The following is an 11857-nucleotide window of genomic DNA, read 5'->3' as shown; positions in this document are numbered from 1 at the left end:
CTTCCATAACCAACTCCTGATTTCGCTCCAAAAGATTTTTGTTAAGGGCATTTTGAATTTTGAAAACTTCCATAACAGAAGAATCAAACTTCCTCAATTCCCGACTATAGTCTTGGTCATTGAGCTTGATTTTCTCCACATAACTCGGATCCCATTCCACCGTCATCACAGTCTTCTCCCCTCCTATCTCCGATACCAGCACCGCCAGAATCTTACTGATTTCTCCAGTCACCGCAATTCTGAAAAACTGTCCACCTTCAAGCTTCAGTGTTTCAATTGCAATTTTCGAGAACTCACCAGCTGACATTTCATTACCAATCTTGGACAAAGTCTCAAAATTCCATTTGGACTTATGTAAACCCCTTATTTTGAACCACTTCAAAGTATCTGAAGTTTTACACAATTCAAAAGTTTTACCGCTGTACCTATTTGATTGATAGTTCACCGGCTCTTTTGTTGCTCCCTTACCGTTTGACTGTGTCCACTGACTCCTGATATCTCCTCCCCATGTCGAGAAAGTAATTTGAACCCCTTTGAATAAATTTTTTGATTGAGATGTTAATTTATTTTTTTAATTTCTTTTTGTTGTTGAAGGAAACCAAACCCTGAGGATGAGGCCTGCTACTTCCACCACACTGCAGTGGGATTCCAACATCTGACCTCAAACGTCTTGGTACAACCACCCACGTTCGAAAAGGGTAATTGTATAAGGTTATAAAGAAAAAAAGAAAAAAAAAACTCACACTGAATTGCACACATACCCGACTTCAACTCTCTCTCACATTGAAGGTTAGAAATTTTGTGTCTCTGCTGTGTAATGGGGGTGCGTCAATAATGCCCGGCCTTAGTGAAGTGCTGCACCAATTTTTCTTCTTCTAGGTTTCGCTTGATGATGCATAAACAGACACTCCAACGTGCTTTGCACAATCTTGCTGAACAACTAAATCCAAATAGCTTAATCCATCCCATCCTTAATTCATCAACATGCATTTCACTCATCAGACAATGCAAGACCATCAAATCACTGAAATCCCTTCATGCTTCCATGATTCGTTCTCACCTTCACCTCAACCTCTTCTTCTCTACCAACCTCATTACTCAGTACTCTTCTTTAGGTTCCATTTCTCACTCATATTCAATCTTCTCGTCTACGCAAACGTCCGATGTTTTCCTCTGGAACGTTATGATCCGATGCTTCGTGGAAAGTTCTAGTTATGATCGTGCAGTTCGTCTTTATTGTCGCATGAAAGAATATGGTATCAGACCTGATAACTACACATTCCCTTTTGTTGTTAAGGCGTGTGGACATCTCCAAGACGTTAAGTTATTTCGAGTGGTGCATGGAGATGTTATCGAGTTCGGGTATGAATATGATGTGTTCGTGGGTAATTCTCTTATAACAGTGTATGGGAAATGCGGGCTAGTTGAGCTTTCCAGACAAGTGTTTGATAGAATGTTTGACAGAAGTTTAGTTTCCTGGAGTGCGATAATTGGTGCTTATGCACAGAATGGATTTTACAAGGAAGGATTTTCTGTGTTTCGGATGATGTTAAGTGAGAGAATTAAACCGAATAGAGTTGCAGTATTGAATGTAATTCCGTGTGTCAGTAGTGAGGCTGATGCAGATGAAATTTCTCGAATTATAGTAGATTCTAGACTTGATTCGGAACAGTCGATTCAAAATGCTGAAATGTTAATGTACTCTAAATGTGGGAGACTAGACATTGCTAGAAGAATTTTCGAAAAGATACCTGACAAGGATTTAGTAACTTGGAGTTCTATGATTGAAGCTTATGCTCAAGCTGATAAGCCAATCGAAGCATTGGATCTTTTCAAACGGTTGAAGCTGCAGAAGATACAATACGATTATGTTACTGTCCTAAGCGTGATTCGAGCATGTTCAAGTTTAGGTTCACTCCGACAAGCTCAGTTCATTCACGGGTTTATCACTAGATGCTCGTTCCAAAATGAGCTAGTATTAGAAACTGCGCTAATTGATCTTTATGTGAAATGCGGGAGCTTGGAATATGCACGAAAAGTTTTTGAGAGAATGCAGAAACAGAATTTAATATCATGGAGCACCATTATCTCAGGTTATGGCATGCATGGCCGAGGAAGAGAAGCACTAGATGTATTTAATCAGATGAAGGAAACCGAGAAACCCGACCATATCACATTTGTTTCTGTCCTATCGGCTTGTGGTCATGCTGGATTGATAGCTGAAGGTTGGAGTTGCTTCGATTCAATGACCAAGGATTTTGGGTTGACACCGACGTCTGAACATTATGCTTGTATGGTTGATCTCTTGGGTCGAGCTGGACAGTTAAATGAAGCTCGAGAGTTCATCAATAATATGCCAATCAAACCAGAGTCTGGCGTTTGGGGTGCGCTGTTGGGTGCATGTAGAATTCATTCCAATGTTGAGCTTGCTGAATTTGCTGCAAAATCTCTTTTTGAATTGGATCCAGAAAACCCAGGTCGATATGTTTTGTTATCTAACATTTATAAATCTACGGGGAAGAGAGAAGAAGCGGATCGAATTAGAGCTGTAATGAAAAGGAAGGGTGTGAAAAAGGCTGCAGGTCACACCATTATTGAAGTCAAGAATAAAATGTACAAGTTTGTGGTTGGGGACAAAACAAACCCCCAAACAGAACTGATACAAAAAGAGTTAGAGATACTAATGGAAAGGATTCGCAGAGAAGGTTATGTACCAGATACGAACTTCCTATTACATGATGTTGAAGAAGAGATGAAGGAGAAGATGTTGTATTTGCATAGCGAAAAGCTAGCAATTGTGTTTGGAATTCTGAATTCAAGTCCAGAAAGTGTAATAAGAATCAAGAGGAATCTTCGGGTTTGTGGGGATTGTCATACTGCAACCAAGTTCATATCTAAGGTTACATGAAGAGAGATTGTAGTGAGAGATTCTCATAGATTCCACCATTTCAAAGGTGGAGAATGTTCTTGTGGGGATTATTGGTGAAACCCCGAGAAGAAAATCCATTGTTGAGGATAATAGAAGAAGAGGATTCCAGTGACAGGTTTAACTTGAATGTCTTAGAAAAGCCTTTTTCGACCGTCTAACTGTATGCCTTGTGCAGTCAGAATTGAATCCATCTAGCTATGCGATCGAGGTATTATTTCCATGAGCTATTAGCTGTTGGGAGTTGGGACTGTCAGATTCCATCTCTTTTGCTGCGCTTCAAATCTATATATACTACTTTACAAAAGCCATCAGGTATTAAAAGACTAATACTGCACATAGCTGTTGCTGACTTGTTGTGCACATACATAATATATGGATATTCCACTGTTTTGTTTAGCTAAGTTTATGGATATAGCACTTAAGTGCTGTATATGGCCATTGGTGGATATAGGAATTTTAAGTCTGATAATATGCTGGACCAACTACCAAGCTGTGGAGCGGAATGTCTGTGTGCAACAGATTATTTCCATTATAATCCATCGGTAGACATCCTCGGAGGTTTTCTCCTACGCTAGATATGCTTTACATGATCATTTGTGTTTAGCTGTGTTCAGAAAGAAGATGACATCTCTGTGGATGTTCTTGCCAAATGGAGCTCTGCTATGCCAATGGCCAAGGACTCGAGCGTTTTTTCCTAAGAAGCCCTTTCCGTAAGGATTGTACTAAAGATTGCACTAGGATACATAATAGCATTTCGTATGAATTTAACAACAAAACTAGGAAAAGTACATGTCCAACACTGCATAGTGTTAGCTGCTTGGCTGGCCAGAGTCGCCTGCCTTGGGAAGTCCAGCAGCAGTTGATGTATCCAGCCAGCATATGTACGCACTCAATCAATAAGATCATTTCAGTTACTTAATTGTTCTAGAAACCTTTTGTCAAGACAGTCAAGAGTTCTACCACTCCTTCTCCTTCAAGTAAAATGCCTGCCTATACACGACTCACAAGAGACCTGAGGTAGATACAGACAAATAGAGATGTTTGTGACAGACCTGGGTTACTTAAATTGTAACAGACACCAGATGTCTGCGTTCTTCAACTAGAGATGCATCAAAGCCATTTTCTGTAACTTCCTGACCAAAGCTTTGCCAGTTTTTTTGAAGGCTTTATAGTTTGACCACACAACTAGTTAAGGTTCCTGGAAGTATAAGTAATTCCTCCTAATATCTTTTTCCATGTCAATATATTTTTGTACATAATGCTGAATAGTAACAGGGATACATCAAAATAAGGGGCTATAAACCGGCCCATGTCCAAATAGTAACACTCTAAATTCGGGCGGGGCCTTACCTACTAAATTCGTACACTCTACAGTGACTTCTATCACACACTTGCCTCTAGCTCACGGGTTGCTCTGCTTTTATTAAGAGAGATCACTGCTACTAGTAATATTGTTTGAGATTATGAAGATGATGAGGAATAAGTTGCAGAATGGAAAAAACTCAAAGAAACCCTTTCAAACCATGGTGTCCTTCACCTCTTTGGTTTTCTCAACCTTCACCATTTTCTTACCCCTTTTTTACTGCTACTTCTTATAAACCCTCCTGCTTCCGAAGGTAATTAATCTCTTCTTCCTTGTCTGTTAGTTTGGATTCGTGGGTTTTACTTGAAATCTCTTGTTCTTGTTTATAATGGTGTTACTTTTTATGTTTCTTTTTGGGTGAAGTAGTAGAGTAGATTGAATGTGGGTTCTCATTTACTTACTGTTTTGGATTAATATGCATGTGTAATTAGGAAAGTCAATACTGATATTGGTGACTTTAGGATGCTCGATTTTAAGTGGTAGTAGTGTAAGCTCTTTTATTCAGCAATCTGGGAACAAATTTTCTACTGATTCGCCTATTTTCCGCAATGCCCCTCCCTTAACTGAATAAAATGTAGAAATTATATTCATTGAAGCTCCCTACACTGCGAAGGAAACCAAAGAAGATTTCCTTTTACCGGTATGAGCTCATAAACCGGTTGCAAAATTTTGTGTTATGTACAAAGTGGCATCTCCTCAAATCCTTGTCATTTTGGAGTTCAGGTGTTCACTAGGAAACTTCATTGACTGCCTTCCTTCTTTGTCTTCATGTCTTCCTAACCCTGTCAAGATAATGTCTCAAACAGGCCCTACTTCAGTTTGTAGAACTGTATCGGCCAGTATACCGTCCTTGAGCCACTCCAGTTTGTACACGATGATAGTGTAAGGTTGTAAAGGAGTTAAGCTGCAAAAATTTCACTTTATCTCAATTAGCAGTAGTTACGCTATCTAGCAGGCTCACTGAATGGAAAGCTAAACATGTTTGTCAAATCGAAAAACAAACACAATAAATGACTTTGTTCGTGTTGCATATGTTTTTGATGCTAGAGACATCTTTGTTCATCATTAACTCATTGGCTTGATTGTAAATTGTAATTCTTATTTGCTTGCTGAAAAGCTACTTCTGAATGGCAGGAGGGAATTTCATTTTCTCCAGGCAGCAACTAGCAATTCATCCAGAATTACAATCTTGGCTAGTACTTTTCGGTTCTATAGAAGATCGAGTAATTTCACGCGATCGCCGGACAAGAAGATAGTATGTGCATGATTGCTGAAAGAGAACCTTACACTCATTTTGGTAACAGGCAAGGAATGTTTATGGAACCATATAACCCTTTTAAATCGTCTGCACAGCTGATGGCTGATTACATGTGTGTGTAAAGGCAAGATTTTCTTCGAACACCCAAATTTTGTGGTTTCTGAAGGAAGGCTTGTTTCAAGAAGATCAGGAAGTTTAGTAAATGAAGAAAAGGAAGGAGCTCATAGATGCTTTGATGGACAATCAGAAATGAAATTTGGGGACATTCCATTTTGTAGATCCAGTGATTACGGTGATTCCACATGTATTTTCACTGGAGCTGCTGAATCAAAGAAATTAAGAGTCGTAAAAGTAATCAATTTTGGGCTTGATAGTGCTGCCAAAGATGAAGGTGTACAAAGCTCTTTCGGGAGGACATACTTGGGTGATGATATAGGAACTCAAAAAGCTTCTATTTCATTACTGGCTACAAGTGACAATGGATCATCTGGCGGTGTCAGTACGGCAGATGAAGCTACTTACACTCGTCCAATAAAAAATGGAGATAAAGCTATTAGTACGGCAGAGTTGCGAGAGAGTCTTAGTCGAATATATGATGAAGTTCTTGTAGTTGAAAATATCCCAGCAGCAAAGGAAATTGTTAAAATGCTTACAACTAACTAAACTCAGGAATCGCATCTATGCTTGTAATACTGAGGCACGTTTTTATTCTTTTTCAAATCATTAAATTTGTTTTTCTCCCATTATAATGTAGTCTTGTCAGGTGAAGGTGTCTATTTATTTAACTGACGTATAATTACTTACAGGTATGCAAGATTGACGTAAAGAAAGACACACCTGTAGATCATGGAGAGGTAACATGCTTTTGTATCTATTCCGGAGAAGGAGCGGATTTTGGTAAAGGGAAGTCTTGTATCTGGGTGGATGTCCTGGATGGAGGCGGTAGGGATATTATGATTGAATTTTCTCCTTTCTTTGAAGACCCGTCAATTAAGAAGGTATAAGCTCTTGATTGTGTTTGTCTACCAAATATTTCGTGTGATCAAAATGGAACCATAATCACTTCCCACCTGCTTTATTTGAAGTCTAATTTGCAATTCACCTTTTCATGTTTTAGAATTCAATCTTTCTGCTTTACAATATTGGACTTGGTGATTTCTTTTACAGCAGACAAGCATGAAAAGAATTGCCTAATCATTTTGCAGGTCTGGCACAACTATAGCTTTGATAGTCACGTCATAGACAACTACGGGCTTAAAAATTCTGGATTTCATGCTGATACCATGCATTTGGCAAGGCTTTGGGATTCTTCCAGAGGGTCAGAGGATGGATATTCTCTTGAATCACTTACAAGTGACCCAAGAGTCATGAATGAAAACAGTAAAATATGCGGGAGCAGGAAAAAGAAAGTAGGGATCATTTCTGGGATCAATCAAGGAAAAATATCATTTAAGATCATTTTTGGTAAGGGAAAGTTAAAGAAAGATGGATCCGAGGGTAAAGTTATTGTAACTAGTCCTGTTGAAAAGCTTCAACGGAAAGAAAGGATGCTGTGGATCTGTTATTCTTCCCTGGGTTCAATAAGCACCCTGAAGCTTTTTGAAAGTTTGAAAAAAAAGTTACAGGCAATGGAGTGGATTCTAGATGGGCGTGCCAAAGGAAATATGTACAATTTCTACGAGGAGTTCTGGAGACCATATGGCGAGCTTTTAGTGAAAATGGAAACTGAAGGAATGCTTGTAAATCGAGAAGCTCTTGCAGACATGGAGAAGTTGGCCATTGTGCACCAGCAAGTTGCTATAGATAAATTCCGCCAATGGGCATCTAAGATGTGTCCTGGTGTTCTACACATGAATGTAGGAAGTGATTCCCAACTGCGGCACCTATTTTTCGGTGGAATGAGAAACAGGTAAAAACGTGTGACTGCATTATCTAAAATTAAATTGCACATTTCTTATTACAAATGGTGATTTTCCTTTCTGATATATGTGCATATATATGGTTCTCGTCATCCATCCAACGCTACATATCTATTTATATAAATGGAATGAACTAATTGATGACTAAAGGAAAGAAAAGTGGTGTTTTAGTTTGCGCGAAATACGATGTTGTTGATTTGCATAGGTACACCGAGTTTTGCTGTTATTTGCACAATGCTTTTGATACTACAGAAATCATATTGATAAACCAGTAATCTTGATTGCCTTTTAACAGTAAGGATGACACACAAACTCTTGAGGAGGAGAAGGAATATAAAGTACTTAAACTTTGATAAAGTGATTGGAGAAGGCAAGAAGGTCCCTACAAAATTAGACTTCACAAAATTGGCAATGAAATAGAAACCCATATGTTCACCGCCAGTGGTTGGCCGTCAGTCAGTGGAGATGTTTTAAAGGACCTTGCAGGCAAGGTCACCTCGGAATTCAAGGAGGACATATGGCACGGCCTACAAAGCTTTTGGAGAGGGCAATCATGGAAGGGAAGCTTGCCATGCTCTATATGAAGTCCGCTCAATTGACTGTATGATATCTAACTTCATTTTGCCTTTGCAGGTTATCTCCTACTACATTGTAATTTCCATTCGATATTAAAGAAGATTTTGAATTACCCTCATCTCTTGTGACCCCCTTGAGTCATGGTTGTGGGGCTTCTTAGATATGCTATAAAAGGTTTGCTTTCCTCGTGAATGTTCTCACCCAATACTTGAACATTTATATTGCTTGCTAATGTTCGCAGAGCAGCTCAATATCTGGCAAGGATGGTCCTATCCATTGCTCTTTAAATATCAACACTGAAACTGGACGCTTATCAGCAAGAAGGCCAAACTTACAGGTCAGTCGCATCTTTACTTTGGATCCACCCAAAACTGAAAGGATTTCTTGATTCTCATCTTGTATACGAAGCTTATTTACATCTTTCTTCTGGAAAGTCAGAATCAACCTACTCTGGAGAAGGACACCACATGTTCTCATATTCTCATATAATCCAACGGCTGTAACTAAAATCAAATAATCAATGGTTAACAATCACATTTCCTTCTCCCAAGCTGATAAATACCCAACGAAAGCCGCCGCCAACAGCAACATTTTTATCCTCAATCACCACCACCATGCTCCGCCACTTACTGCCCAAGATTAATGGCGTCGTCTTGCTTGGCGTTTCCTATATCTATAAATTTTCAATTCATTATTTTTAGAATTTCTCAATTTAAACGATTAGTCCCCTTTTCAGGAGCATCCAATTCATCTACAAATCCTAGATTCATCTACCTGGTTTTGATTATCAAAGAAGATTTCTGATCTGTAATTACTACTTTATTTAAGGTTTTTAGAATCAGTAATGGGTGACCCAACGATTTGGGTTAAATCAGGGCACTTGATTATTTTTTTTTTTATATGCTCGATGATGATTTGATGAATCAGTGGTAGAGTTGTTGAGAGTTAGGAGTCAGCTTGATATTTGGATTTTCGTAAAATTGAGTACTGAAGATAAGGCCGAGGGATTAAAGTGTAGATTATTAGGCTTCTGTAATCTTTACTAGCAAACGGGTACCATCTTGCTATAATGAGATTAGTAAAATATGGTAAGCTTGTCCTTAAAAGGGGTTTTGGAATCAGGAAGAAAAAGCTTAATCACTTTAGGAATCGGTCTCCCGCATAGGTAATCAAGAGTTTCCGAAATTGGAATTATATGAGCGGTTTCCTTTTCCATCAATAATCCTAATTGAATCCGTATGTTAAGCTATAAATATAAGCTGGTCGCAGTCCTTTTGTCCAAGCTAGTTGGTTTTCTTGTAAGCTTTGTTCTCTTACTTTTTTTTCTTAGCTAGGAGTGACATCCCTTTATCTTGGTTCAAATCACGATGCCATTCTCGAGAATCTATCCTTGTATGGATTTCAAGGATCTCAAGGATCCTATTCGACATTTAAGCAAAGGAAAAGTAGAAGATCCTTCTACCGTTACTAAAGTTTTCATCGAGGTTCAGGTTGCAACAAAACGAGTGTATCGCACTAAGAGTGGTTTACTTCTGAACCACCTTCCCGGTTCATCTCCGTCTAAAGCCGGACCAATTAACAAATTTCTATCGTCATGGAGATTGTTTCAGATTGACTTTGACGATCTACTTGCCAAGGATGTCTTCTACCGTTGTTGTGATGCCAAGTCTCTGTTATCTATGTACATCAGTGAAAGCGACCACTTTGCTGCCAGGTTTGTGAATTTCTTTAAACGTCGAGTATCATTGTATTGCAAAAAAAATTGCAGCAAGCCTTATTGAGACGAAGCCGAAAGTAGTCGTCATCCTTGCACGTATCACCACCGTATCTGTATTTGATCTGGATGATGATTGTGAAGCAGAGCGTTCATTAAGAGTTTGTGGTAAGAGTTGTATTTTGAGGGAAGAAAGTCCTTACGGGGCCACCCTTCTCCCAAAAGGAGCTTTTCTTTTCAGTGCCGTTCATGGGAGTATGGTATTTACGGATGATTTCAATCACTTTCGTGGACAAACTTGCGCAGTATGTATGAATGGGTTTTCTAAGGGCAACGATATTCTCAGGTTACATTGCAAGCATGCGTTTCATTCTAGATGCTTAATACCTTGGTTCAACAAAGTTGGTAGTAGCCCGGTATGTCGCTACGTTATGAGGGTTTATACAACGAGAAGAATTCCACCACATTTAGCTTGCCGACTCCAAACATTCTGAACCCTTATCAACTAGGCTCTCTAGTTGGTTAAGTTGGGAGATTTTAATTACTTTATTAGCTTCTGCTAAAATCCACTATGTACTTTAGTTACTCTTGGAATATTACGTGAGTTAAGGTACCAAAGTGTTCGTGCTAAGGTTATTGTGTGTACTGAAGAGAGGACCAAGTCATGTTTGTAATCATGAAGGACTCGTTCAACATAAGTGTAGAATGGGTCGGAGGATACTGTGCAATCTATCTAGATATGCTTATCATTCGGTCAGTGAATAGTTTATCTTCTTATCTCTTATCTCTTATCACTATAAATAAGAGAGTTTAATCAAAATGTAATTATCCCGGAATGATCAAATATCTGGAGATCAATAATAATTCTCCCCTCAGGGATTTGTCCGTGGACGTAGGCGTTAGTGCCGAACTACGTTAAGATCTTGTATTCTTATTTCTTTGATTTTGTTTTCTATAATCGATGATCCGTCTCGATACCCATAATTTATTATGGTATCAGAGCGGGGAGATCCGCTCATATTTGCTTCCGCTACAAAATTAAAGTCGTTTGCACCTATCAACATTTTTCTTGTTTTAAGTTTGATGTTTTTATCCATTCATTGAAGTCAATGAGATGTTTACATGGTGCTCATTCTTTCTCTACTACCCAGATTTCTTAGGGTTAGTATCTTGAATCACGGGAAGTTCAGAAAATTTTATTTCCTTGTTATCAGTATTGTGGGTATCAGCAGTGAAGAGAGTTGTATAGTATTCACGATTTCCGTGATTTCTATAATCTTCATGACTCAAATATTTTATCAAACTATATATCATCGATTGTTATTGTTATTATTTTGTACTGCAGAATCACAATAACAATTTACCGTCCCTTTTATTTGTGGTGTTACTTCACTCAACCACATGGTTCTCATCTACATAATCATTTGTGTGGACTGTTCAAAGAACAAGTCTTGTTTCCACAATGAATGTCTTTTTGACTCATTTTTCCAGATGATCGCTTATAAAACTTCTTTAATGATCTATCAACTGTTAGCCTATAAGACCTCATCTTTGGTTCATAGGCAAATCAGTTTCCCTTCGTTGTTAAACTGATCAATCAGCCTCCATTCATTGTCAAACTGATCATTTACAAATCAGTTTTTGTTCTCATGGAAGACCTTTACTTAGGTTTCCTCTATCAACTGTTGCCGTATAACATCATGGCAAATCAGTTATTTTTTTTTTGTTTTCTCAAATAATTCAGGCTTTACTTACGTTTTGGCATTACCAGTTATCATTTTTTTTAGAACCACTGCAAAAAAAATAAATTAAAGTTCACCTTCAGTGTGATCGTCAACAATTCAGTTTATGTTGGTGTGTTTTATCAACTACCAGCCGCAACATTTTTCTATCAAACTGTCTTGTCAATATTGTTCACTGCAAGATTTCATTATTTATCAATACCTAAATCGAATGGTATTCATCTCCGGTTCACAACCTTGTAATTAATCTTTTGAACTTTGTGCAACTGAGTCATTAATCTTTCCATATTTTCTGAGAAATATCCAATCAATTCCGGAATATCATTCTTTTTTGAGAATATCTCATCTCTTATGAA

General features: G+C 38.3%; 2 protein-coding genes across 2 annotated transcripts; both read left to right on the top strand.

Moving 5' to 3' along the window:
- Positions 1–679: 679 nt before the first annotated feature.
- LOC113271485 (putative pentatricopeptide repeat-containing protein At3g49142) lies at positions 680–2921 on the top strand. The gene has a single exon (XM_026521366.1). It carries the CDS (start codon positions 890–892, stop codon positions 2906–2908), a length of 2019 nt encoding a protein of 672 aa, XP_026377151.1. The 5' UTR covers positions 680–889; the 3' UTR covers positions 2909–2921.
- Positions 2922–5555: 2634 nt separating this feature from the next.
- Positions 5556–10009, top strand: LOC113273247 (DNA polymerase I B, mitochondrial-like). The gene is made up of 7 exons (XM_026522997.1): positions 5556–5589; positions 5675–6156; positions 6357–6548; positions 6756–7459; positions 7765–8070; positions 8287–8382; positions 8484–10009. Exons 1-5 carry the CDS (start codon positions 5556–5558, stop codon positions 7820–7822), a joined length of 1470 nt encoding a protein of 489 aa, XP_026378782.1. The 3' UTR covers positions 7823–8070; positions 8287–8382; positions 8484–10009.
- Positions 10010–11857: the final 1848 nt, after the last annotated feature.

Source organism: Papaver somniferum, chromosome 4 (assembly GCF_003573695.1).
Source record: "Papaver somniferum cultivar HN1 chromosome 4, ASM357369v1, whole genome shotgun sequence".
Classification (NCBI taxonomy): Eukaryota; Viridiplantae; Streptophyta; class Magnoliopsida; order Ranunculales; family Papaveraceae; genus Papaver; species Papaver somniferum.
The sequence above is the reverse complement of the archived record's forward strand: the minus strand, read 5'-3'. Positions and strand labels throughout refer to the sequence as shown.